Source organism: Catharus ustulatus, chromosome 4 (genome assembly GCF_009819885.2).
Source record: "Catharus ustulatus isolate bCatUst1 chromosome 4, bCatUst1.pri.v2, whole genome shotgun sequence".
In the NCBI taxonomy this organism is placed as follows: Eukaryota; Metazoa; Chordata; class Aves; order Passeriformes; family Turdidae; genus Catharus; species Catharus ustulatus.
The window spans coordinates 33,541,041-33,568,746 of record NC_046224.1 but is presented as its reverse complement, the minus strand read 5'-3'; the positions used below and the strand labels follow the sequence as shown (position 1 = coordinate 33,568,746).

General features: G+C 40.1%; 1 protein-coding gene across 1 annotated transcript in view; it reads right to left on the bottom strand.

The window, feature by feature from the left end:
* CAPZA2 (capping actin protein of muscle Z-line subunit alpha 2) overlaps window positions 1–23,239 on the bottom strand; it is a 32,019-nt gene extending 8,780 nt beyond the window's left edge. Inside the window, exons 1-7 of the mRNA XM_033058309.1 lie at window positions 23,134–23,239; window positions 9,261–9,324; window positions 7,291–7,342; window positions 6,567–6,630; window positions 5,811–6,017; window positions 4,593–4,672; window positions 1,797–1,875 (exon numbers count right to left, since the gene is read on the bottom strand). Of these exons, the coding sequence (XP_032914200.1) occupies window positions 1,797–1,875; window positions 4,593–4,672; window positions 5,811–6,017; window positions 6,567–6,630; window positions 7,291–7,342; window positions 9,261–9,324; window positions 23,134–23,172 (585 nt within the window). The 5' untranslated portion in view covers window positions 23,173–23,239. The remainder of the gene's footprint in view (window positions 1–1,796; window positions 1,876–4,592; window positions 4,673–5,810; window positions 6,018–6,566; window positions 6,631–7,290; window positions 7,343–9,260; window positions 9,325–23,133) is intronic.
* Between the last annotated feature and the right edge of the window lie 4,467 nt (window positions 23,240–27,706).

Here is a 27,706-nt window from a genome sequence, read left to right as displayed (position 1 = left end):
TGCACAGTTGGAGCATGTTAAATGCCACAGGGACTTAGTTTTAGTAAAAGGTTCTGCTGTTGCTTTTCCCCGTACATATAATTAAAGAAAATTAAACAGAAGAGACTGTGACAATTGAACTTCTCCTACACCAGAATAAATAGAATTTAAGGAAAAAGGAAGAGATTGTGCAAATTATCTTAAAAATACTGAAGACACCTGAAAAAAGCAGGTGATGCTGCAATTTTCCCCAACTTATTAATAAAAGGACTTATCAGAAACAGAGCAATAGTGTATTACTGTCAAAGATTTTGTAAACAACACTGAAATTTCAGTACTCTAAAATTATACTAATGCTGTAAAGACTTCATTTTCTAGAAAAATATTTTGCTCCTTAAAAAAAAAAATTAAAGCGCTTTTTTGTTTTGTGAGGTGAGAAGGGAGCACTCCCACATATATTGAAGAAATTGTACACGATTTCCAAAAATTTAAAATGTTCAAAATTCCTTGGTGAAACAAGTAGTTTCAACACAAGCAAAAAAGTAGAAATTTTCATGTCTCCAGAACACAGACTTTAATGAACATAAATAATGTCTTGATTAATTATGTGAAATAGTACTAAAAGACAAAATCATCAGGTGTCCAAATGGAAAAAACTGATTAGAATCTGAATGAATTCCTCATTCAGACTATTTTTTTGGCTGCTGCCCTAATTTCCAAGAATTAGGTGGACACCTGTTTCCTTGTTCTAGAAAACTCTTAAGACATTTTACCAAAAGTGCATGCTGTGGAGAAAATGCCTGCTTTGCTGCAAGTTGGATTTAAATGACAGTGTCTTGAGAAGCTTAGAAATTACTTAAGGTGCTATTTACCATGACTGTTGTGATCTGACAACATAATAATGGCTGTTCACGTTTTGACTATCATTCCAAATGTTGACACCAGCATGGGAAAGCAGATTCAGTGTCCCCTTGCTTGAACACAGCTACCTCATACTAAAATAACATCCTAGCCTCAGGCTAGAAAAACATGTCTTTGCATCTTCCTTCTGCAGTCATCACTGAGCAGTAAGGACAAGCAAAACTCATGAGGGCATAAAAACAGCAAGAAAAAGAAACTGGACTCTGTCTTGTAAAAAAAAAAAATCAACCAAAAAAAGGGTACTACACAGAAAATCAGACTGCATTAAGTTTCTAGTCCCTGATCCCAGAACTGTTTCAATAAACTGCTGCAGTGTATGTGTATACATTCCAGGGAACCAATCCAGGAAGATGAGTTGCTCTGCCTACCACATGACAGACTTCCTTTGATCTCAAGACTTCTGCCTGCTTGGAATTCGTCCTTTCCGAATGCCCTAAAGCCAACAGGAAACCCAAATTCTGAATGAAAAGACACAGATTCAAATATTTCTGATGGCAGAATTGGTGAAACCAAAGGTTCCCACCTTTCTGTACAATATGGTAACATTAAAAAAACCTCATTATCGGTTAAAATGGAAAAATAAATTCTACTTCAGAACAGGCTACTCTCAGGAAAGGCTTGTCTCACTCTGAATTCAACAGGAAACCAAAGAGGTATATGCCTAGCTGAGGTGAATACACCTTCTGAAGTCCTCTGAATCATTACATTAAACACATATTTTATGTTTTTAAGGACTAGATAAATATGCAGATTAAGTCACTAACACTTAAGTGAATGAGCATTGCTGTCTTATTGGGTCCCCATTCTCCCTTAACATATTTGATACACTGGTCTGAGTCTCCCTTGATAATGACTGGAGACTTTATGGCTCAGGATACAGTTTGAGATAAGCATACCTGAATTTTCAAGATGCCAGCCACTTGAGTGGTTGAAGGGGTGATTGTAAACTTCCATTCTGACCTCCAACGGCCATTCCTTAAAAAAACCAGTAAAACAGAAATTGGATGTCACCCCACTGGTTATGAAAAAAAAAAAAATCCCAACATACAAAGTTGTTAAAGGAAACCAGAGAATGAAATTTGCAGTACAACTACACATTCCCCTAAGGATTCAGCCTCATTATCAGTCAAGAACAGATCAGTTTCCCGTAATATTTAACCTCAGTTTTCCATGTGGTCCAAGGAAATTTATTATTAAGGACCTTTTAACAGGAGGACTTAACTTCAGAAAATATTAAAGCCTCCAATGTTCTCTCTTGTAGTATTAGGGACACACAGTCAATATTTTATTTCTAGGACCTGGATGATTTGCTAGATCAGCCAAAGTCACACTTCACCTCAGACTATCAAAAACTGAATAGAAGGAACATTAAATTAGCAAGACTTTCTGCTGGTTTAACTGTAACTAGGCCTTCAGCTCTTCTAGGATTTCCCTTTCAGGATGATTATTTCCTTCCAGTTTACTTCCACAAGTTCAGAATCATTGCCAAAATGCCTAAAGGGTGTTTCAAAGACCTGGAAAATAGCCTGGGGAAAGTATGGTGTAGTTACACCTGATTTCTTTCCTGTAAACTAAACATTTTCTAATTTAGCTATGAGGTTAGTGGATTAGAAGGTTAGTACTATAGAGCTGAATTTAGAATGCACTGCAGCGGTCCATGATTTGTCATGTGTTTGCACTTAAAGAAGTAAAGAAAGTTGATACTATGTGGTCCAATCTTGCTAATGTTAGGTGTAGATTCCAGTGCCTTCAACAAGGGGAGAGAAAGATGTAAAATATTAAAATTAAAAGCTACTAATGAATCTATATAATGACACATCTTAGTAACAATGGTAACTCAACTATAAAGCCATTGGTTATTATTTCAGACAATATTCTAATTATCACTAAAAATATAGACTGAGACAATTCAGAAGCTTGTTGGAATTGCTAAGAAAACTGAAAGGGTTGCCCAACTTAGTGACACTAATACTAGTAGTAGCCTTATAGACTGACCCACTGATTACGGGAAAGCTTACGCGCTGGATTATACCTTAGGTACAATTCCAGTTTTTGAATGCCAGGGATTCAATGGCTAGCTAAGAGATTTGTTTGCTTCTCAGCCACTCTGTGGTCCCTTGAAGTTAAGCTGACCACAGTGTTTCCACTCTGGGATATCTTTTTTGTCCTTAAGTTGCTATTAAAAAAAAATTCAAGTTCAGAAGGATTTTTCTGTAGGAAATGCTCTAAGATAAAAACAACACCATTTCTTCATTTAGCTCAGCTGACTTAGTATGTTTTGCAAGAGATTATCTTTCCTCCTCTTTCTTTAATAAGCTATCTATCCTACCATGTTGACAGTATTTCAAATAACCACAAAATATTTTTCTTTGGTATATATTGGCTTTCTATCACCCAACAAACTTACTCTCACAGTAGGCTAACAGACTTCCAAATGCCTAAAAAGCTGGAACACCTTGAGAATAAGTACTGGCCGTGGCTTAGGCTGGATATCCAGCCATACAGCTGGATAACTGAGGAATCTGGTTAACTTGGAATCCATTCCTCCATCTCTCAATCTCCCAAATTATATGCATTTATTACAGCTTGCTAAGAAAAAGAATTAGTCTGACTACCCCTGAAAAACTCTTATAAACATGGTCAATATTTACCCATAGATACCCAACCATAACATTAATAAAGAAAACTTTCAAGAAAGATTTTCTCCATCTATAAAAGGTTGCTGCATATCTGTTACTCTTCTTTAAAGACTATAAAATTAATTATTTGGAATAACAAAATTCATTCATATTTCCAAATTAAAAAGAAAACTAGTACTATTTCAAGTTACTTCTAATATTGATGTAAAACATACATACTTAACTAGTCAAGTTTAAGTCAATAAGAAAAATATTTTACTATAATATCTACCTTCAGAATCAAAACCTGAAGATTTCTGTACTTCCATTCATTACCTGTGGGATTACTAATATAAACTGCAAGCAGATACAAAATAGCAAACCAAATAATGAAATACCTTTCTTCTGAAAACTGCATATATAAGTTATCTTTAGGATATAACCTCCTTAACCCATTCCTGGATACTGTGGTATTTTATGCCAACTCTGGCCATTTTCCTGTATGGAACTATCCAAAGTTCACTTCAGACTGTGGAAAACCTCATTCAACCAAGTTCAGGATAAAAAAAAAAAAAAAAGAAAGCTGCAGTTTGTAAGAGTTTATTTCATCCAAAATCACCTTTATCTGTGTAACCCCAAAACTGATCACTTAAGTCCCACCGTAAAGTGATTTTTGGTCACCTTCTTTCTGAGAAATTCAGCTAGAAGGAGCAGTTTTTATCCTGTCAGTCACAAAGTGAGCAAAACAAGCCAAAGCAACTGTGTTAGGGAAGACAGCCATAAGTATTGGTTGTCAGTGTGATAAACAGGAAAATTAATCACATATGTCATATGTGTGATACGGAATTTTGCAAAGTTCTGCAAAGGAGATGCAGATACAGAGTCTGCCATTTTACTTATCACAAAGAGATTTCTACAGTTTTTGCAGAAAAACCTGTGAGTGGGTTGGAGGGAGAAGAAGAGTCCCATACGAGATATGCATCCACCTTCTTCTCTGAACTAAGGATTATCAGTGTAATGGCACTTACTCAGTTTGCTATACCTTACTGTGTGTGGATCCATACAGAAACTTACCAAAAATTTTTTGCTTGAAACTGATGGCTCTCTATGCATGCAATAATGGTTTGCTGTCCATCAATTGTTTTACCATACACCTTAATAAGGAAAAAAAAAAAAACAAAAAAAACCAAAGTCAAAGTTTGAGTAGACCTTGCTCAAAAGGCATTGCTATCTGGTTGTACTATCATTTACATAAACTGTAACATTTCATTTTATGACCTTATGGTTATACATAATATTCTGTACATGTAACAAAGTATTTATTACAATGCAGAAAAAAAATCTAAGATTAAAAAGCCTAAAGGTCAATCATCTTAACTAAATTTTATATATTGTGAACTCCTTTTTCCACCACTACAGGAATTCTATGCCCATAACAGTGACTACTGAAACAATATATATTTATTACCAGCTGGATTTCAAACACCAGTTATTCTACCAGATATATGACAATTTAAGCCTGTACAGAAGAGCAAAAAGGGTGGGTTTGGTCCTCTGTTCTGCTTCATTCCCTCCAAATCAAATACTACTAAAAATTACTACAGCAAACATCCAATCTGGTTTTCTTTACAGGAACTAGAACTCATCTGGGAATCCAATTCAACTTGCTAACTCAGCAGTTGATTTACCTTTTTTCCCCCTAATTAATTTTTCTGTCACATCAACATAAAGCACAGAACAGCTATAAACAGATCAGTTTGCTGAGATTTAAATAGTCATAGGGCTTTTAACAGCAAGCAAATACTATTCTAGTCCAGAGTAAGAGGTTTTATTTTAAGAAGCTATCAGAACCACCAATTCTGGTGATAAGAATACAGCACTCAGATATATAGGAGATATGATGGAGCAAAACCAGTTTGCTTTACTAAGACAATTTTGTCAGTAAACCAAGCCAAGGTAGAGGTACACAATTTTTCTTCCCTTCTAAGCAACAAGCCAGATAGCCAGGCTCAACCTGCAGTAGTTCACAAAATGTCTAAATGCATTAAGAAATTCAAATAAAAATGCTTAAATACAGAGGCAAATCTTCAGTACAACCTGTGGTAACCACCCACTAATAATCCAATAACTAAAACATTAAATTTCTGAAGTGCTCCTGCATTTCTCATGAACCCCCAATAGGAATAAATTCTTTACAGTCTAAACTGCCTGTCTTTCTGGTTTACAAATAGCTCCCTTTTAAAATTTATATCTATCTATAGCGGTATGGTGGTTATGTAATTTAGCACTTACTGTGCAGACACCATTTGGATAGTGTTCCTTCACATATGCTTTCATTGCTGTTTCAACTGAATTTCTCCAGGACTCTATGGCATTTTCAACTTCATGGGGTCTAGGATCAGTAGCCTCCTTTCTTAAATGATCAAATTTAAAAGAAATCTTGTTCTTGGGATCCAGAAATTTTCCATTTCCCAAATCACCATGTTCTGTTATCAAAACCTGTATTATAAAATTTAAGTTAAAATTTATTTCATTTGTATACATTATATAAAATTTATTAAATCATAAAATTAGTTAATAACATTTGCTATTCAGTAAAAAAAAAAAAGACATACCAAATCTAATTACATTCTGCATTTCATGGGAGCTTAATCACATCCAAAGACTTACATTTTACACAAAAGATGCAAGAGAGAAGGCGAGTATGATACACTGCCTCAGAAAAATGCATCATCAATCTTACCCTCATACTGCAACAACTGATGCAAGACAGAAATTAATGTCTTCTACTACTAAAGATGGAGCAATTTTTTTTTACAGTTACAAAACACTGAATTCTGCCAACTTCACAGACTAAAATTTCAAGCTCTTTAGATACGCCTGAGTGATTAACTTATCAGACTGGTGCTGGTACTACTGAAGGGGCATATTCTCTATGTTTTGATAGGGAAGATGCATTTCTTTTGATTTTCTTGCCAAGGACTGTTCCAATACCGGAACATCTTTAACAGTTTAAGAAAGATTGCAAGTATTTCATTGTATTCATACCTGTTCATCGTAACCGTCAATTTTTACAGGAGTAAACTGGTCCAAGTTGTACTGTGCAAATGCACTACAAGAGAAAAAAAAAACAACAAAAGTCTGCAACAAGCACAATCTTTTTCCTTAGTAGCAGTTAAGGCATCTAAATAATAGCTAACAATATGGGCAATGATGCATTAAAAAATTATATCAATGCTTTACACCTAGCAGACCAAAATTCTTGGAATCACTTTGGTTCACTCAGTGCTTGTATTACAGATTCCAACCACCATTACACAAAAATTTACATTCAGAAGTAACCTGATATAGACAAACACCTAAGCTTTACAGTAACCCATAGAAACTGGAAGAAACAGATAAAGTTCAAATTCTCAGGGATCTGACCTACTAAGCCACGTATCTCCACTCTTACAGATGAAACCAATTTTGGCATGAGAGTATAATGAGGCATAATGTTCTGATACAGAAGTAGGTCTAAGGATGCAGCATCTTACAGATGTTCAAGTAACATCTACCATGAAACAGAAAATAAAAGTTGCTCTAATCACTATGATACAATACAGATCTCTCCTCTGCCAAGAATTTAATCTCGATCAAAGATGCCCAACACACAATAGGGTTTTACTTGCCAAGCACACATCTTTAAACGAACCGCTTACTGATTATGCAAGTCCTACTGAAAAAAACATCTTGTTTTTATGCAACTGAGTATGTGACATCTGGTACTTACTGGGCTGCTCCTTCCCTGAGAAGATTGTCATTATTAAGCAGCAACCGAACATCTGAAAGGAGGTGTTTACAACATGTAAGTACAGTTAACTCAGAAACTCATTTCAGTCACGTAACAAATGTCAACAGACTGCACAAAACAAAAAACCAAACTCCATACCCACAGAGATTACTAGGTAGGAAATTTATTGCTTCATATTTTATAATTTTGACTGAATAAAATGAAAATAATAATACAGAAATTGATATCTTCCAAGAGAATCTGGCAAATAGATACAAGCTGTATTCTACAGGCTCTAAGACTCTGTCAATCCGGTTTTTAGAGAAGCTCTCAATGAGAACAGCACAGAATTCTACCAAGTTTCCTTTAAAATGTGTATCATCACACTATATTATTCTTACTGTATTCTGATGACACTGATATGGTATGCATTGAGCTTACTTGTTTTTAAGCCTTACTCATTCCTTAATGACACTTACTAGGCAGAGGATTATACACCACAATAGCATTTTTCCTACCGTGATACAAGAAATAAGAATATAAAGTCAATCTCTCCTCAAAATTACTTAATACTTACTGTGCAGCAAATTTCTTATTTGACTTTACTAGGCACTGTTTTAACAGTAATTTAATTCACTGTTCATTAACCAACCAATCATTAGTCTTGCCAGAACATATTAAACTTATTCTAAATATTTCCAAGGTATCATTCAAGTGTAAAGAAAAAACAATCTGGAATATATATTTTTTTTTAAAAAAACAAACAACCAAACCCTCCTGAAATAAACCAAACTCCCCCACCCAAACCAAAACACAAAATACCTGAAAGGAAAAAACACCTCACATACTCAAAAAACCCCACATGCAACCAAACCAACCAACCCCACAATTTACAAAACAGGAATGAAAAGCTTTCTCTCTTTTTAAGAAGGCAGCCTGAATCTCATTGAACACTGGTCAGGAATTTGTGATCAAACGTTTGTTAAGTGTTCTCAAACACATTGTACTCTGTTATTGAGCAGGTAGCTGCAACTATGAATTAGCAGAACAATAAAGTTTATAAGTAGTACTACTCTAAGAAATTCTAATAACCCTCAGAAAGCTGAGTTAGTAAGCTGCTCACTTCAAAAATTAATTACTAATTTTAAATAATAATCAGCTGGCCACAGTTTAACTAAAGAACAAGGTACTTGTAAAAGCATTGGATTCTTTAATAAACTTAAGCTCTCTCCAGTCTGACACTGACTACAGGTTTAATATACTAAATTTACTTTTTTACTTAAATAGCTTCAGAAACATTTGTAAGCCACAACTATAAAGCCTGCCTTTTTATACTCTATATATGCCCAAACATATTGATGACAGAAAAAAAGCAATTAAAAAAAAAAGTCTTAGTTGAAAGAAGCTTATTTTAAGTTTCCTTTCAATTACCAATAAAATTGGTAATTTCAGATTACTCAGTAAAATGAAGTGTGCCCAGAATTTAAAGATTAGAAATGTTTGGAGAAGATTAATATTCTTTCCACACCTGGCATTAGGCAGTAGTCTTTTGTGTGTTCAAGGTTAAGAATTTGTAATGATATTCCTTCTTAAAAAAAATAAAAAATAAAAGGATCATTTTAATTTCAGCTAATTTAATTTTTGTTGAAAAATATAATTGTCTATCAAAGATGAAAAGTAAGAGTATCTGTCTTCTAAACAGAAATCCTTGTAACTGTTAATTGATGACTCACTGAAAACAGAGACAAAGCTCATTCTCACATCACAAAGAAAAGTAGTACTTCCCTTGTTTTGCATTGAAACTTCAAGCTGTCTTGTGACTGCAAAGCTTATCACGCCCAGCTAGAAAACCAGGCCTTATAGCACAGGAGCTGCTACAATATAATCTACATGAAATTCAGGAGAATAATAGCAATGCAATTTTGGATATAGATGCCTTAAATGAAAGGACAGACCAGACAGATACTCACCATTGAACACCTCATTGAATTCCCCAGGAGGAGCGTGAATTATGAATTTTGCTGCTATACGCACCTTAAATAGAAAAACAATCATGCGGTTTTAAATATTTGCATTCATTCCTATTCAAGGCACTTATGCATTATGTCGTTTTAACAGCCAGACATGAAATTGTTCAACTCCCACTGTTTCACATATTTGTTCACATTATTTCAACTACTTGGTCTTTATTAAAAACACAGACTAAAAAGTTCCACCTCTTCAAACAGAATAGAGATTATATGTGATGGAAGCAGATGGTGAAATTGAGTCATTCATGTTTTCCTATTTCTGGCAAACAGGAAAAGATGAACATAACAAATAAGATCAATAATATATTCACATTCTGTGTCAACTTTCAGTCGGTGGAGGCCTGGGAATCAATACACAATCAAAAATACACAAGCCAAAAACCATGATGAAGATGCATTTGATCTTCAAAGCTTCTCTTCCAATTTTACTACATAGCATATGGTTCTATACTTTCCAAAAGGTCCACACTGACAGATTAAGCTGAATATCACTGCATAGATACTAAAGCTTGTAATTTCACCTGCACCTGCTTAAGACTTCTTAGTACCACAGTACCAGCAGATGAAGCTAAAAAAACCCTTGAGATCTTAATTAGTAATTAATGGTCTTCAGCCACAACTTCTTGCAGAGAAAACACAGCATAAGCCACTATTTTCACTGAAAGTATGCACACCTACCCTAGCTTTCTCTCTCCTGCTTGCACAAGCACCTGTACAACAGCAAAGTGAGCAAAATCAGGAAAGTTACTGCCTTTTTTTTTTCAGACCAGGTCCCTGAGCTGGCTCACTACACAGCCACAGACACATGTGCTTGCAAAAAACCCACAAAAATACTTTCTAAACGTGAAACAACTTTTACACTTCTCAACTATCACCTTACTTGCAGAATGTTACTTAGCGGACACACTTTCATTCATTCTTTTCCCCCCTTGCACCATTATAAAAAAATCAACTAACTAAATATTGGTTCCCTAACAACCTGGCAAAAGTTCCTATCCTTTACAGTTATTCAAGTTTACCAGACACTTAAAGCTCTCATGCATCCTCAATATGATGTTGCTCTTCAAATACAGGATACTACCTGAACCAAAATTGCCCTTTCCAAAACCTTCTATCATGTATCTATGGAATGAAGAGCTGGAAGATTCAGGATCTGGGAGGACTGTTTGAAATTAAGGTGTTTGAGAAGCACATATTCCATTAACAGATACCTAAAAATAACCAAAGAATGCATTACATTTACACATTTCTGTGTATTTGAAACCATGAAAGAACTGAGCATGCTAGAGCTCTTAAACTGACAAGAAAACAGCTTTTATAACTGAGGGTAGCAATACAGCCAGTGTTTGGACACTTGCTTCTTGACAGGGCCCAATTCGCAGGCAAGGGTCTCCAGGAGAGGTGGTTTAAGTTAAAGTGTCCAAGAGAGGACTCTTAGCTGCCGCATTAACAGTGTTCAACCCTCATGAGATCCCAGGTGACCAGCCCAGGCAGCTTTCACATCACTAACAGTACATGACCATTCAGAGCTGGATAATGGAAAGATTGTCAGTTCCCAACTTGCTAACCTAAATGCTGCATTTTGGATTGCAGACAGCCTTTGTCTGTTACCTCAAATACCTACCATCAGAACTCCTTTTTCCATGTAAACATGAATTTGCATTATACTGAGATGAATGCTACAGAGTTCACTTCTCAAAAGAGACACAGAGAGGCAAGAGCACCTTCTTCTATGGCTACTTATTAAAGCAGCTTGGATTGTCTCCTTTGAATTAAAATAATGTAAACTTATCTGCCTTACCAGCATTATCTGAATCGCCAACCTGCACTTCTTGCTGAAGTCAAGGCACCATCCTCATCTCAATGCTCAAGCCAAAGTAATAAAAAGAATGTGAATTAAAGCTAATCTATGGCATTATTAAAGTGCTTGTGAAGGAGAAGGTAATTTTATCAAATGACCAATTGTGCTGGTTTTGGCTGGGGCAGAACTAATTCTCTTAACAGTTGATGGTAGGAGACTGTGTTTTGAATTTGTGCTGAATACAGTGTTGCTAATAGCTGTTTTTGTTGTTGCTGATCAGGGCTTACACAGCCAAGGCCTTTTCACACTGATGCACTGGCGAGGAAGTTGGGGGTGCATGGGAGGTTGGGAGGAGACACAGCCAGGAGAGGTGACCCTAAGCAAGAGATATTCCACACCATATCAAATCATGCTCAGTGTATAAACGGGGGGAAGGAGCAGGAAGGAGTGGAGATTTTGGAGTTATAGCATTTGACTTCCCAAGTCACCATTACATGTCATGGGGCTCTGCTCTCCTGGGGATGGTTGAACAGCTGCCTGCCCATGGGAAACAGTGAATTAATTCCCTGTTTCGCTTTGCTTGCGTGCACACCTTTCGCTTTCCTTATTAAACTGTTTTTATCCCATGGGTTTTCCCACTTTTACCCTTCTGATTCTCTCCCCAATCCCACTGGTGGGGCAGTGACTGAGTGGCTGATAGGGCTTGGTGGCCATGTGGGGTTAAACCATTACACCAATTAATAGGGTGAGGGATCAGCCCTGAAAAGAAGTGTTTAGTTGTGTGATTTCAGCATGGCTATCACTGGGTTGACTCCCAGCTCAAAATAAATAAACATAATTTCTTGATTCCCTGACTTCAGGTGAACAGGACTGCTTACACCTGCCAAGGCCAGGTTAGCTCTGGACAAGCAGAGAAACAAGACTTAGAGACCTCTGGAGTTGTGAAATAACAGGTCCTTCAGTTTTGGGCAGGCAGCAGCCGTAGAAGCAAAATTAAGCAAAACATGGGGGCCTCCACCCAGAATGACCACATGCTTTAAACTGGTAATATCTGTAAGGTGAGACATTAAGTCTATACTAAAACTGGACCACTACCTCATTTTCAGCTGTTTTCCTAATATAAATCTGGTTTTGATTACTTTTTTCACTATCAGTAAAAACTACTCTTATTAGTCAGACTAGCTACATTATAAGGAATATTCACTCAAAAGCATTCAGTAGCAACAGATGTCCTCAGGACAGACCAGCCGAGACATTACTTTTCACAAACATTTTACAAGTAAATTCAATTTCTCACTGATGAATTTTCACACTGAAAAAACTATCATAAATTACACTTTTTATAGAACAGATAAAACACAATCATGCAAATTTGCAATTAATACCTCATCAAGTACAAAATATATTCATGTTTACAAAAGCAAAAAATCTAACGTGTTTTCAGAGCTTGAGAGTGTGTCAGCTAAGACACACTCCATATTTTGCTAGCCTGCCTTTGTGCAGCTGATTTAAAATTAATCCACATTCCTTCACCAGTTAAACTGAATTAACTTCTCTGTGATGAGTATCTGATAAAGCCATTATTTTCCCCAATTCATACATACAGGAAGCCTATACAAAAGAATTAAATCCAGTAGTCCCCCTCAACAGATTAGAACTGAAAAGCACTTACAAATTTATTGCCACTGATTATTTCCAGAAATAAATTCTCTAAAGGAGGTTTCTATTTTTCAAACCCAGACTGATACTGAAAGATAAATGAAGGCACTTCTGTGGGCCTCTATGAGATTAAAATCTCCCACTTTCATTCAGCCTCTGGCTCAGCTATCACTTGGGGAAGCACAATAAACAAAGAGATAGTCCATATAAAACATGATGTTCATGGGTAACTAAAAAAAGATAAATTAAAAATGCACATAGCTTCTAAAACAAAGTGACAGGCAAAAAGCTAAAGTGTTCTTTAGTCAAACTGAGATAGGAAGTTGTATCTGCTGAAAACAGTTTTAAGAAAACCAACCAGGTGCATTACAGTTGCAATCAATACTGATTATTCAACTGAGACTTCTAAAAATTGATTTGAGCAAGCCAAAACAGAAACATCACAATATATTAAGAATCCAAATGACAACACTTTTCTCCATTCAAGAGAACTTCACCTTAACACACAAGAAACTTACACATGTATCAGCCAGTAACAAGAAACTGTTAGTTGAGTCTTCTTTACAAAACTCAAAGACATAATTCTCGCATTTACTACTGTAGTTACTCTCAAAACACTACCTAAAGTTTAAGACAGTGTTTTATTGATGTAGATTTCATTTACAGACAGTTTTCAGCTTCAAGTCTTCAGAGTGGCAAGAAACTATAAACTGCAGATTTCACTAATCCAGAACATCTGATCACCAGTGGTTTACAAAAAACCAACTTTACCACAAACCTATGTAAGGAACCACGCATTTTCTGTATTAAATTTCTTGCACACAAAAAACCCCAATCTATGTATGTTTTTGGGAATCATGTCTTTGTGCAGGTTTGAGTATTAGTCTGGATAAATCATACAGAAGGTGAAAGCAAGTTTAAAAAAAAGTATAAAAACTACTTCTGAAACACTGAGAAGTGAAGCATTCCCCACTGCAGCCACTCTCTTTATCCAGTTTTCACATTTACACCACTCTCAGTCTTGCTTAAATTGAAATCTGCTCTCAGTAGGTAAGAGCTAGCAAGATTTACTTTCACAATTCAAGTGAAGCCAAATGCTACCCATCACATCAGTGAAAAGTTTATCAAACCTAGAAGCTTATTGATTTTATAAAGTACACTATTTCAATTAAGGTAGAAATTCATACAGAGAAGCCTAGCAAAAGAGAAAAGGACAGGATTGCTGTAGGTGATGAACACAATTATTAGGCATTATGCCTAATTCTTTATTCTGCTAGAGATTAAAATGGTCTATCAACAAATGCCTGCACTCAGTTACAACAATATTTGCAGTTTTTGGACTACACAAGCAAAGAGCAATGTAGTAATGTACAGAATGGTGGCAGTTATGCTAAATCTATCTTTTTTCCATACTTCTGCCTTTATTTCACAATTTAATTTTTCTCAATGCATGATACTTATCAGACACATAGAGAAATCTTACTTCTCTATCTTTTTTCAGCCTAATACATTCTGAAGTTTATGTTATTTTTAAGAAGTTATATATAGTGGCTTCAAATGCCCCGAGATCACTCTTCCTGTTGCTGGCACATGAGAAGTGACACTGGTTGGAGAAGCCCGACCTTGTGTGCTGTATGTGCCTATATATGGTCAAGGAGTACTGCAGGGCTCCGCAGTGCCACTGTCACTCCCCCAAGGCAGCTCGCTCCCCAGGCGCTGCTGCGGTGCTTCTAACAGCAACAGAGCCATTAAAACTCGCCCTCTTTCATTCTTCTTTCCCCCCTTTTAACTCGACTGAAACACAGTTATTTCACAGTTGTATTTGCTAGGCACTCTGACAGCTCACTCCTTCAATCAACATCCATGCTGCACAGAAAAAACATGCTGATAAGCAGGATGCTGTGAAACCACATACTCAACCCGTACTCTTTCCTACACATCCCTTATTTCAAATTCAGAAATTCAGCTGTGCACTCTTTGCAGTAGGGAGACCCACCCCTTCCTCTACACTCATAACAGATTAAAGTTCAATGCTCCACAGCAATAAAAATGAAATAGTGAAACAGATACCAAAAGTCGTTTTTACCTAAGAAATTGCATGAAAATTTGGGAGGGGAGGGAAGGAGGAAGAGGGAAGGCATGCAAAAGATTCCCACAATAATTTCCACTCAAAGACAACCTTGTTGCTAATCACAAGGGAATAAAAAGAGCTTCCCAAAGTTAGTTTTATCACTGTTACAGCAGGCTCAAAACATTGTACATCATGAATTTACGTTCTGGATTCTTGAGACTACCCTTGCAATCTTACAACACACAATAAATCTCCCACTCACAGAAAATTGTGTTTGGCAAAAAAAAAAGATGATGAGATATCATATCCACAAGGGAGCTCCAGGAACAGCAGAGTCTAGAGAGCTCTGTTCTCAGTCATGCCTCCTGTGTAGTTCTTGTTGAAAAGCTGTCTGCCAGCAACTAAACAAATGGGTTTATCTCGACCCACTTAACTCTACTGAGAGGTAGCTACAGGGTTTCTCACAATTAGCTTATAGTCACATAAAAATTAACACAGATGATTTAAATGAGGCAAGTTTGACTTCTTGCAAGATCTGTAAGTCACACTCAAAATAAGGGATACTACTTGTACTGGAGCGATACTGGACATAACACTTGCCTAGTTTTATTTAGTTCCGAGTCTGATTCAAACTTGTGAGTTCAGTTCGAGCTGTACCATTATTTTTCAATATGCAGCCGTTTTGTTCCTTATAAAGCGAAACTGCTCTGACATTTACCACTCAAAAAGAATTTTGCATTGACATATATAACACATCAAGGAGTACAGTACAAGGTTCAAATACTTGCAAGATACAAGGCTGGATGCTCTATCCAAACATCAATGTAGTTTTTGACTTTGTAAACCCTTCAGTGTTTAAAGAAAATGTAACTGGTTTCCCCTTTGGATAGCTAGATATTTGGTAGCACTGGCTCCAATTGCTTAGTAAATCTTTAGGTTAGATACTTCCCAGGATGTTACACCACTATTTTTACAAACTCCTATGTATCATCAGTGCTCATCTATTTCTGTGAGTACTCAGACAAGCAAATTGATCTAGCTGAAGAACAGCTTTAGAAGGTGGCAAGAAGACAGTAACCAATTTAGCTGAAAATGAGCTTTAAATAATTATTGATTCCTGCTGCTGAAAAAGCCTTCAAACAGCTGGACAAGCTCTGAGAACAAAAATGTCAGAAAGGGATTACTGCATGTCAGCAGCAAACAGCCTTTGCAGCATCTCATGAAACTTCAACACTTCACCATACTGATGGGTATAACTTCCAACAGCATCCCAAAACATGCATCATCTCACACAAACATGGAACAATGGCAGTGACCCTGGCAGAGAAGGAATGAATACAAAAGTAGTGTTGCAATCGCCTTCCTACCAAGTTCAACTGAAAATTCACTGTAGTATCCAATTTAATTCTGCTTCTAGAAGAGCTAAGGAAAAAAACCCTGTAGAAATGTGTTTCTGTAGCACAGGAAAGGAGGGGCACATTCCATACCTATGGCTTTGACTGAATAGACATTTCCTTAATTGTAATGCCTAAAGCTGCATTGCATCTGGAGAATATGTGTTTTCCTCAATTATTTTTAATACACAAGTATTTAAGAGTATGAAACACTACTAGAACTTAACAGTGGTGCAAAAAGTAAATCTTACAGAACGTGTGGCAATTTAGCTGCATTCTTTTTATCTGACAACTTGATTTGAATAATGAGATTAATTTTCACAAAAATAACCACTTTGAAAGGTGGTGGACACTTCAGTGTAGGGCCTTTCAGCAGAAGAATATCTAAATAGCATAAAAGTATCTATCTTACAATCACTTTACACACCACATCATATTAAGAAAATTAAAAAACCCAAACTCAAAACAGGACTCACAAAGATCATTATATTAGGCACAGATAGCAAAAAGGAATATGAAAGCAATGGATGTTACTTGGGTAACACACAAGACTAGCCATAAAAAAAATTAGAGAAGATAAATCTCCCCCATGTTATTCTGCAGCTACTTTTATTACTCCTGAGTATAAAAAATTGGAAACCTTTTATTATATATATATTTATATACAGCTATTTATGTATCTATTATATCATGTGTGTATATATATATATATATAACTATTTGTAATTATATATAAATATATACAATAGCAGCCAAGCAACTGCATACTTGGCTTATGGATCAGATAGACAACAGATAAGCAGCATAAAAATATTATTTCCTTGCAAAAGTCATTCACTGAAAAAGTACTAAAATTTTACATTCAATGAAAAGCAAAAGCATTAACTTTTATTTGAGAAGCAAATGGTGTAAGAAATGGCTGGTTAAGACTTCACGAAGAAAGAAACCAACAGTGTCATCTCCCACTGACAAGACGTCCTGTTACAGGGACATCAACACGTGATCCTCAGTTGCAGCATCGAGGCCTCTCTTTCTCAGTAGTCTTTACAAATGGTATCCACTGTAAGCTAAAAAGCACTCGATTCAGATTTGCAAAGTAGTCTTCTACTATAAAGTCCAAGTTTTTAAAGTGATTCCTCCTCCTACCCCAAGATCATTTGTTATAATGAGATACTCCAAGGACATTAAGCCCAGATTCAACAGCAGTGCGGAGAGAAAAGGAACATGACAGAGCTTGCTCCATGAAAATTGACAGAATAAGGTACCATCCTAACTGTTACATCTCCCCCTCCCAATTCCAGTGTCTTACAATTCTCTCTAAAAGTTACCTATTGAAGGTTTTAATGCCTTCTGTCAAGCTAAGAAAATACTTGAAGTATTTTACATTTCAGAAGCTTTTTTACTCAAGGATTAAAAAAGTAATTGCCACATGCTCAAAAACCCTGCTTTCATTTCTCAACAAACACTTTAAATTCCTTTACATCCCACTTCCAGAACCTGAAAGTGAATAGTGTACAGGGTTGTCTGTAAAAAATGCATGGATTTGCTAAATAATCCAGCTAAAACCCTTTTCCTATTCTTTTCTGACTGCCAAAATTGAAACCAACCAAAACCTAAATTTCACAGCAGAACTGCAGGTTGAAGACTGTACTGGTAGGCAAGAGAATCCTATCTATTAAATCATAATGTCTCCAGTTTCATCACTGTATTTGCCAATAACTTGTTCTGTTACTCTATTTTTGCTTCAATTAGTTTCTCTTATCTACTTGAGCTATGAGGTTTCCTAGGTAGCAAGTTTCTGCAAGAAGTTTTGACAGTACAAAGATAGCAAGAAGGGGGCTTTTGATGGTCCTGAGGTGCCACTGCATTATGAATATTCCCTAACACAGTTCAAGTCGTAATCCCCAAAGGGTACCTGACTTCTTCAAACTAGTACTAAGCAAAGAATATATAACCTGAAGTTTTAGAAATCACTGATCTTTTATTTATAATAACAGGTTTCATTTGTATTAATCTTCAAGCTTCAAGTAATTACTTTTAAGTTGTTAAAAAGGCAAACAATTTTGCTTTGCACAGTAACTTACTATGGAGATGTATAGTGAAAGACAAGCAGCACTGTATACATCAGTTGCAACAATTATAAATTAGGAAAAGTTTCTGACCATGGGCTTAGACAAACATTGCAACACCTCACCCAGAGAACCAGTACAGTCTCTGTCCCTAGAGATACCCAAAACTCAAAGGGCAAGTCCCTAAGCAACCTTATCTAAGCTCACCCATTTTGACTAAGCAGCATTTGAGTTACCTTCAGAAATTTCTTCCAGCCACTATGACTGCAGAAGTAAACCAAATTATTATTTGAATTACACATACAGTACATGATTGCTTCTTCAGACAGTTTTTAACACTCAAGAAAGTGATTCAAATGTCTATACTGTCCTTCAATCTCAATGGTATTAATGCACTTTTAGTTAAAAAAACCCCAAATACCTAACTGAAGACAACATACTATCTTCATACACATTTTCATGTATATTCTGAGATGGACTTGAAAATCTTAAATCTTGGAAGGCCTCCAATACTCAAAATTACATGTCAGTCTGAAAAGCACTCCTAACTTCCTCATTCTTATTAAAGAATTTCATCAAAATGTTATCAAGGACACTTGTAAGATTAAGTCTTTAAGTTTACTTTATAGACTACAGTGCAATTATACCCAAAATGGTTATTCAAACACAGCTCCTACTCATCTACAGTCTCCAAATCTCATTTGACGCAATTCTGAAAGTCAGAATTCAAAATCCTTTCAAAATAAACGATGTAGAGCACAGGAATTGCTTTAACACATGTAAATTAGAAAAATAACATTTTTTTCTGTCAATGCTTTCAAAGCAGTTTTAGGAAAAACGTTTACACTTGCATTAAGAAAAGTATCTGAGCCTCCCACATTGGTAGGCTTGTACATGTTAAGTGCAATCTGTTGTCAATGTATTACACTTTAAAAGTCATTACAGGTGAGAGATTCAGTTTATTGGCATAGACTTTTCATTCCAAAGTACTGACATAAGATAGGTTTTCCCTAATCTGACAAAACTATACTGCAGAGTTTAGTTTAACTTTATTAGGTAAATTAGGTGTCAAAATCTACAAATCTAAGAAGTTACAAAGTTCCCCAATGGACCAGGAAATACCTGGAAGCCATCCAGGTTCACTTTCACAAATGGGACTACTTCCTCATTTTAAGAGAAGTTTTCTTCTACTCACACTGTTAAACCCCATCTTTCTGAAAAAGTGAAACTACTGAGGTATAAGCTTACTGAAAGAGGTGTAGCCCTTTTTTTAAAAAAAATATGTTTGACAATTCCCATATTTATAATGTTCAGCACTTTAAGGAATGTAAGAGCTAATTTAGGATTTAAAAACTTCATGTGTTCTCCTTTCCTCCCTGAAGATATCCTGATTTGCTGAGGCTTTTTCTCAAGTCATACACAGCTATTTAACTGCTGTGCTTTGTAGATTCACATTAAAAAAAAACTTCAACCAAACCTACAGAAAACATGTCCCTTCAAGTCACCAAAAATGGACTAGAGAACACTAGTTTTACGATTTAAATAAGTCTGTGTTGTTTTTTATTTGTGCTGTTGTTTGTAAATGAGTATTTACATTAGCAAATGCAACTTTTACAGTAAAATCAGTACCTTTCATTAATTATGGCCTGTACTCATGTAAATAATTCTATCTTAATATATGTTTATTAGTTTGTTGTAGCCACAGGCAAGAAAACAATTTCTAGATAATCTGAAATAAAACTGAACTACAAAAAATGTTTACTAGACTTTAACAAAACTACTTCAAATGTCCTGCATACATAAATAGGTTTTGCATTCAAAACTTGTTAAGTGATAGTGCATTATCTATAGGAAGAGTGCAGAAGTCATGACTTTGTTGCTTGAGAGTTCAGGACTTGTAGATTTCCGCCTCTCACACCCCATTTGTAAACAAACTGAATCAATAAACAAACAAACTTAAGTTATTCAATGTACCTAAAAGCTTCTGAACTTTCAGCGACCTATGTGAATAATGCAACTACAAAACACTGTGGATCATAAAGGTTGTCTTTAACTCTGAAAAATCGCTGCTCCTGGAAGCTAAAACCAGTAACTTCCACTGACAACAGCCCAATTTCAGATCTTTGGATCTACACAAATCTTACACACCTTATTTGCTACAAACAGTTCACATATTCTTTTTCAAAAAGCTTGTTCAAATTTACCGTCACACTCATCGCATCACTGAAAGAAAAACAAGGCTTCAGAAATCTCTTAAAAAATGTGAATCTAAGTAACAAGATTGAGCTCAAAACCATTTATGCAATCTTGAATATTGAGATGTTTTTTCTGGTTCTTCTCCTACCTTGGTTTTAAAGATTCCTTACCTGAGCTGTAACAATCTGGTCTGCCATTATTCCAATTATGCCTGTTTCTATAGTCTCAATTATCTGAACACTGCAAGTTTTAAATTTGAATTATGCTACAGCTAAACACAGTCATCTTAAATTTAGCAATAACAAGGTATATGGAACTGCCCACTATCTTTGCAACACCTAAATCTTTTGACTAAACATGAAGTAAGATATGAATCAAAGACCTTTCTGAACTTGTCCTATCATTACATCACTCGATCTCTTATTTGTGCTTATATATCCTTATTAAAAGTCTGAGAAAAAAAAAGAAAAAAATCTGTTATTTGTTCACCTTCTTTCCTCCTTGAGTTTTAGGAGTTTCAAGGTTCTAGTTAATGTCTCCACTGAAATTATCTACAGAACTACATCAACACCATCATCTGCATCAGCCTTCAATACTATCAGGTCTGTAACATGGAAGGAAAGTACATAAAGGAGCAATGTGATTTATTTCTCATGAAAATCAAGGGTTGCTTCTTTGCATTTACTCCTGCATTTATTTATAGTCTCAATGGATGAGTGAGAAGGGTGTATTTGTCAAATGCCATCCAGTTGATTTTTTTAAAGCTCAGTAAAACTGAATACTCAAAATAACATTTTTATTGTACAACAATGGCACAACATAATGCCTCAGAAATAACATCTTAAGCTATCTCGTGTATATTGCCCCATGTGTATTTTCATGAGTTTGCAGTGTTACCCATCTTTGGTTTCTTAGCCAATAAAATATACTACCAGGCTTGGAAATTTCCACTGCTACAGGACAATCAATTTTATATGGTACTCATAGAGAAATCAATTTAAATTTACAATGGATGAGTGCTCATTCTAATCACTTATACCAAGGCAGGAAGAGTCTCTGTGAGTCTCTGCACTCATTTTTGGAGAAAAAATGAAATTAGTGAGTGGAAGAAAGTTCAGAACTTAACTCCATCAGCCACAAAAGCATAGACAGTGCTTCCAAAATCATACAAAGACAAGATAAAACTGTCATTCTGTCTTTTACTATTTGACAGGACAGGAAGCAACGGGTACAAAATGAAACACATGAGGTGCCATCTGAGCACAAGGAAACATTTTCTCACTGCAAGGGTGACCAAGAACTGCCACAGCTGTCCAAGGAGGCTGTGGAGTCTGCATCCCTAGAGATTTCCAAAAGCCATCTGCACTAGTATTGGGCAGTCTGCTCTAGATGACTCTACAAAATTATGTCCAAGGATTCCTTCCAATCTTAACCATTTGGTGATGGCAAGATAACTTGAAGTCAAAGTATTTTCAGCATGCCTTCTGGAACAACATGGTTGATTTGTGTTACTTGTATTTTCTACAAGGGGCTAGAAAAAACGCAATTACCATTTATACTTCTGGATCACATTACTACTCGTATCAACAGAGAGACAGCATTGAAATGGGAATTACGTAGAGGGAGGCAGAGTTTACAAACCTCTTGGGAAGAGGATAGCAAGATCTTGGTGCTGTGCACCTCTAGGCATACCAGTGCGTCTCTGGTTATAAAACAGGTTCAAACAGGAAATCCGCCTTACTGTAACCACTTAGATATTTTAGACATCCTTCTAACTTCAAGTAAGTTTGAAACACCATTTATTGATGCCTTCCACATCTAAATAATCTCACAACTTCCACAGACATAAAAACATAAGCTTTTAAAGTGGAAAGTGAGCAAGAGCACGCATTACGTAAAGGCAGGAGCAGTGCACCAGCACCATGTACACATAACACCACACCCTAGCTTGGACACGGGCAGCTGCCGCGAAGCTGGAACCCACAGAGGATGACAAGGAGCAGTGATAACTGAGGTCTCACAAAACATCTTGCTCTTTTTGAGACTTTTCTGGAAAAAATCTTCCTTAAAGTTGAGTTTCCAACTGCCGCAAAAAGAGTACGTGGTACATCTCCTAACATCTGCTCCTTGACCTCACACTTCCCCAATTACTGCCTCCTAGCAGGAAGCAAAACAGCCTTCCTCATTCCCACAGCTCCTTCCTCTCGTAAATCACAGGTATCCCATCTGCTCCCGGAGCCTGCGGGGGTGCCTGGGGACGGCAGGCCGGGTGCTTCGGAGCAGCCGGCTGGCACGGGCACGGCGCCTCGGGAACGGGAAGTGGAGGTGGGGGAAGGGAAAGCCCTTCCGCGTCTCTCCTGCCTCTCCCCGCCGGCCCCGCACGCCGGCCGGGCGAGGCCAAGGGGACCGGCCGAGCAGCGCCGCCGCCCCCGCCGGGCCCGCACCGTACAAGGCGCGGCGGGAGATGCGGCCGGGCCGGCCCTGCCCTGCCCCGGCCTCCCCCGGCCCTCGGCCCGCCCCGCCTGCGCCGGGCCCGGCTGCGCCGCCACGCTGCAAACAGGAGCCCCGCCGGCTCGGAGGGACGGAGAGAGCGGCTCGGCACAGCGTATCCACCCATCCCTACCTTCTCCTCGTCCGACAACTGCTCTTCCAGGTCCGCCATCTTCCCGTCCGGCTGCGCCCGCCCCCTCCCGCTCCTCCTTCCCGGCAGGAAGGGCGGGACCCGCGCGCGCTCCGGGCGGGGGCGGAGCCTCGTGCGCGCGCGCGGCGGGCGGGGATCCCGGAGTGGAATGTGGGGAATGGGAAATGGGGGATCCAGGGATGGAGGGGAGTGTGGGGAATGGGAAATGGGGGATCCAGGGATGGAGGGGAGTGTGGGGAATGGGAAATGGGGGATCCAGGGATGGAGGGGAGTGTGGGGAATGGGAAATGGGGGATCCAGGGATGGAGGGGAGTGTGGGGAATGGGAAATGGGGGATCCAGAGATGGAGGGGAGTGTGGGGAATGGGAAATGGGGGATCCAGGGATGGAGGGGAGTGTGGGGAATGGGAAATGGGGGATCCAGGGATGGAGGGGAGTGTGGGGAATGGGAAATGGGGGATCCAGGGATGGAGGGGCGTGTGGGGAATGGGAAATGGGGGATCCAGAGATGGAGGGGAGTGTGGGGAATGGGAAATGGGGGATCCAGGGATGGAGGGGAGTGTGGGGAATGGGAAATGGGGGATCCAGAGATGGAGGGGCGTGTGGGGAATGGGAAATGGGGGATCCAGGGATGGGAGGGAGTGTGGGGAATGGGAAATGGGGGATCCAGGGATGGAGGGGCGTGTGGGGAATGGGAAATGGGGGATCCAGGGATGGAGGGGCGTGTGGGGAATGGGAAATGGGGGATCCAGAGATGGAGGGGAGTGTGGGGAATGGGAAATGGGGGATCCAGGGATGGAGGGGCGTGTGGGGAATGGGAAATGGGGGATCCAGGGATGGAGGGGCGTGTGGGGAATGGGAAATGGGGGATCCAGGGATGGGAGGGAGTGTGGGGAATGGGAAATGGGGGATCCAGGGATGGAGTGTGGGGAATGGGAAATGGGGGATCCAGGGATGGAGGGGAGTGTGGGGAATGGGAAATGGGGGATCCAGGGATAGAGGGGAGTGTGGAGAATGGGAAATGGGGGATCCAGGGATGGAGGGCAGTGTGAGGAATGGAAAATGAGGGATCCAGGGATGGAGGGGAGTGTGGGGAATGGGAAATGGGGGATCCAGGGATGGAGGGGAGTGTGGGGAATGGGAAATGGGTGATCCAGGGATGGAGGGGAGTGTGGGGAATGGGAAATGGGGGATTCAGGGATGGGAGGGAGTGTGGGGAATGGGAGATGGGGGATCCAGGGATGGAGGGGAGTGTGGGGAATGGGAAATGGGGGATCCAGGGATGGGTGGTAGTGTGGGGAATGGGAAATGGGGGATCCAGGGATGGAGGGGCGTGTGGGGAATGGGAAATGGGGGATCCAGAGATGGAGGGGAGTGTGGGGAATGGGAAATGGGGGATCCAGGGATGGAGGGGCGTGTGGGGAATGGGAAATGGGGGATCCAGGGATGGGAGGGAGTGTGGGGAATGGGAAATGGGGGATCCAGGGATGGAGGGGCGTGTGGGGAATGGGAAATGGGGGATCCAGAGATGGAGGGGAGTGTGGGGAATGGGAAATGGGGGATCCAGGGATGGAGGGGCGTGTGGGGAATGGGAAATGGGGGATCCAGGGATGGAGGGGCGTGTGGGGAATGGGAAATGGGGGATCCAGGGATGGGAGGGAGTGTGGGGAATGGGAAATGGGGGATCCAGGGATGGAGTGTGGGGAATGGGAAATGGGGGATCCAGGGATGGAGGGGAGTGTGGGGAATGGGAAATGGGGGATCCAGGGATAGAGGGGAGTGTGGAGAATGGGAAATGGGGGATCCAGGGATGGAGGGCAGTGTGAGGAATGGAAAATGAGGGATCCAGGGATGGAGGGGAGTGTGGGGAATGGGAAATGGGGGATCCAGGGATGGAGGGGAGTGTGGGGAATGGGAAATGGGGGATCCAGGGATGGAGGGGAGTGTGGGGAATGGGAAATGGGGGATCCAGGGATGGGAGGGAGTGTGGGGAATGGGAGATGGGGGATCCAGGGATGGAGGGGAGTGTGGGGAATGGGAAATGGGGGATCCAGGGATGGGAGGGAGTGTGGGGAATGGGAAATGGGGGATCCAGGGATGGAGGGGCGTGTGGGGAATGGGAAATGGGGGATCCAGGGATGGAGGGGAGTGTGGGGAATGGGAAATGGGGGATCCAGGGATGGAGGGGAGTGTGGGGAATGGGAAATGGGGGATCCAGGGATGGAGGGGAGTGTGGGGAATGGGAAATGGGGGATCCAGGGATGGAGGGGCGTGTGGGGAATGGGAAATGGGGGATCCAGAGATGGAGGGGAGTGTGGGGAATGGGAAATGGGGGATCCAGGGATGGAGGGGAGTGTGGGGAATGGGAAATGGGGGATCCAGAGATGGAGGGGTGTGTGGGGAATGGGAAATGGGGGATCCAGGGATGGGAGGGAGTGTGGGGAATGGGAAATGGGGGATCCAGGGATGGAGGGGCGTGTGGGGAATGGGAAATGGGGGATCCAGAGATGGAGGGGAGTGTGGGGAATGGGAAATGGGGGATCCAGGGATGGAGGGGCGTGTGGGGAATGGGAAATGGGGGATCCAGGGATGGAGGGGCGTGTGGGGAATGGGAAATGGGGGATCCAGGGATGGGAGGGAGTGTGGGGAATGGGAAATGGGGGATCCAGGGATGGAGTGTGGGGAATGGGAAATGGGGGATCCAGGGATGGAGGGGAGTGTGGGGAATGGGAAATGGGGGATCCAGGGATGGAGGGGAGTGTGGGGAATGGGAAATGGGGGATCCAGGGATGGAGGGGAGTGTGGGGAATGGGAAATGGGGGATCCAGGGATGGAGGGGAGTGTGGGGAATGGGAAATGGGGGATCCAGGGATGGAGGGGAGTGTGGGGAATGGGAAATGGGGGATCCAGGGATGGGAGGGAGTGTGGGGAATGGGAGATGGGGGATCCAGGGATGGAGGGGAGTGTGGGGAATGGGAAATGGGGGATCCAGGGATGGGAGGGAGTGTGGGGAATGGGAAATGGGGGATCCAGGGATGGAGGGGCGTGTAGGGAATGGGAAATGGGGGATCCAGGGATGGAGGGGAGTGTGGGGAATGGGAAATGGGGGATCCAGGGATGGAGTGTGGGGAATGGGAAATGGGGGATCCAGGGATGGAGGGGAGTGTGGGGAATGGGAAATGGGGGATCCAGGGATGGAGGGGAGTGTGGGGAATGGGAAATGGGGGATCCAGGGATAGAGGGGAGTGTGGAGAATGGGAAATGGGGGATCCAGGGATGGAGGGGAGTGTGAGGAATGGAAAATGGGGGATCCAGGGATGGAGGGGAGTGTGGGGAATGGGAAATGGGGGATCCAGGGATGGAGGGGAGTGTGGGGGAATGGGAAATGGGGGATCCAGGGATGGAGGGGAGTGTGGGGAATGGGAAATGGGGGATCCAGGGATGGAGGGGCGTGTGGGGAATGGGAAATGGGGGATCCAGGGATGGGAGGGAGTGTGGGGAATGGGAGATGGGGGATCCAGGGATGGAGGGGAGTGTGGGGAATGGGAAATGGGGGATCCAGGGATGGGAGGGAGTGTGGGGAATGGGAAATGGGGGATCCAGGGATGGAGGGGAGTGTGGGGAATGGGAAATGGGGGATCCAGGAATGGAGTGTGGGGAATGGGAAATGGGGGATCCTGGGGTGGAAGGAAGTGTGGGGAATGGGAAATGGGGGATCCCGGAGTGGAGGGACACATGGGGAATGGGAAATGGGGGATCCAGGGATAGAGGGGCGTGTTACTCTAAATGCTGTAATAGGACTGTCACATGAAAGTGAAGGAAAGTGAAACTGGACAAGAAGTTGTTCAAGTCAAATGTGGGTATTATAATGGCACAAGAAAAGTCAGGAATGAAAACATGCACATGAAAATAAGTAAAAACAATTAATGTATAGGTTGGACAACATGACTGGTTCAGGACAGTTGAAGAAAGATTTAAAATACCTGAAGCCATGGAGGATAAAGATAATGGGCAGTAGCGTATTATGTCAGGGACAAGATAAATGACAACCAAAGCTAATGTTTGATAAGACTACTGTTAGGTTTAGAGTGCCATATAGAACAGAAGATGTGTATCTAAGAGATATTTGGGTTTTGAACATTTTACATATATTATTTGGATTCAATAATAAAAGGTAATGGTCTGTGGCAGCGAACAGTATTGTGTAGCATTCAGTGTCATGCAACAGTACTTCATAACTTCCACTCAGGAGTCTTAAGAGTAACTACCTGAGATCTGTGAAATGGTCCTGTTAATTTTTAACACACCTTGGGATTTTCCAGCTGGGGGATATTGCCATGGGTGTTGTTTTATTTAATATGTATCAGGAAGATAGTTCAAAAAGATAGATCTCAGATAAGTGTGATACATCTGTCTGTTGGATGTACCATGTTTACAGCAGACTTTTCTTGGAAGTTTGCTGAAACAAACATGATGAAGTGAATGATTCAGAGGAGGACAGTGTAATCATAGAAAATGATGTGAATCTTCTTAATTGTACCTTCACAGGTACTTTG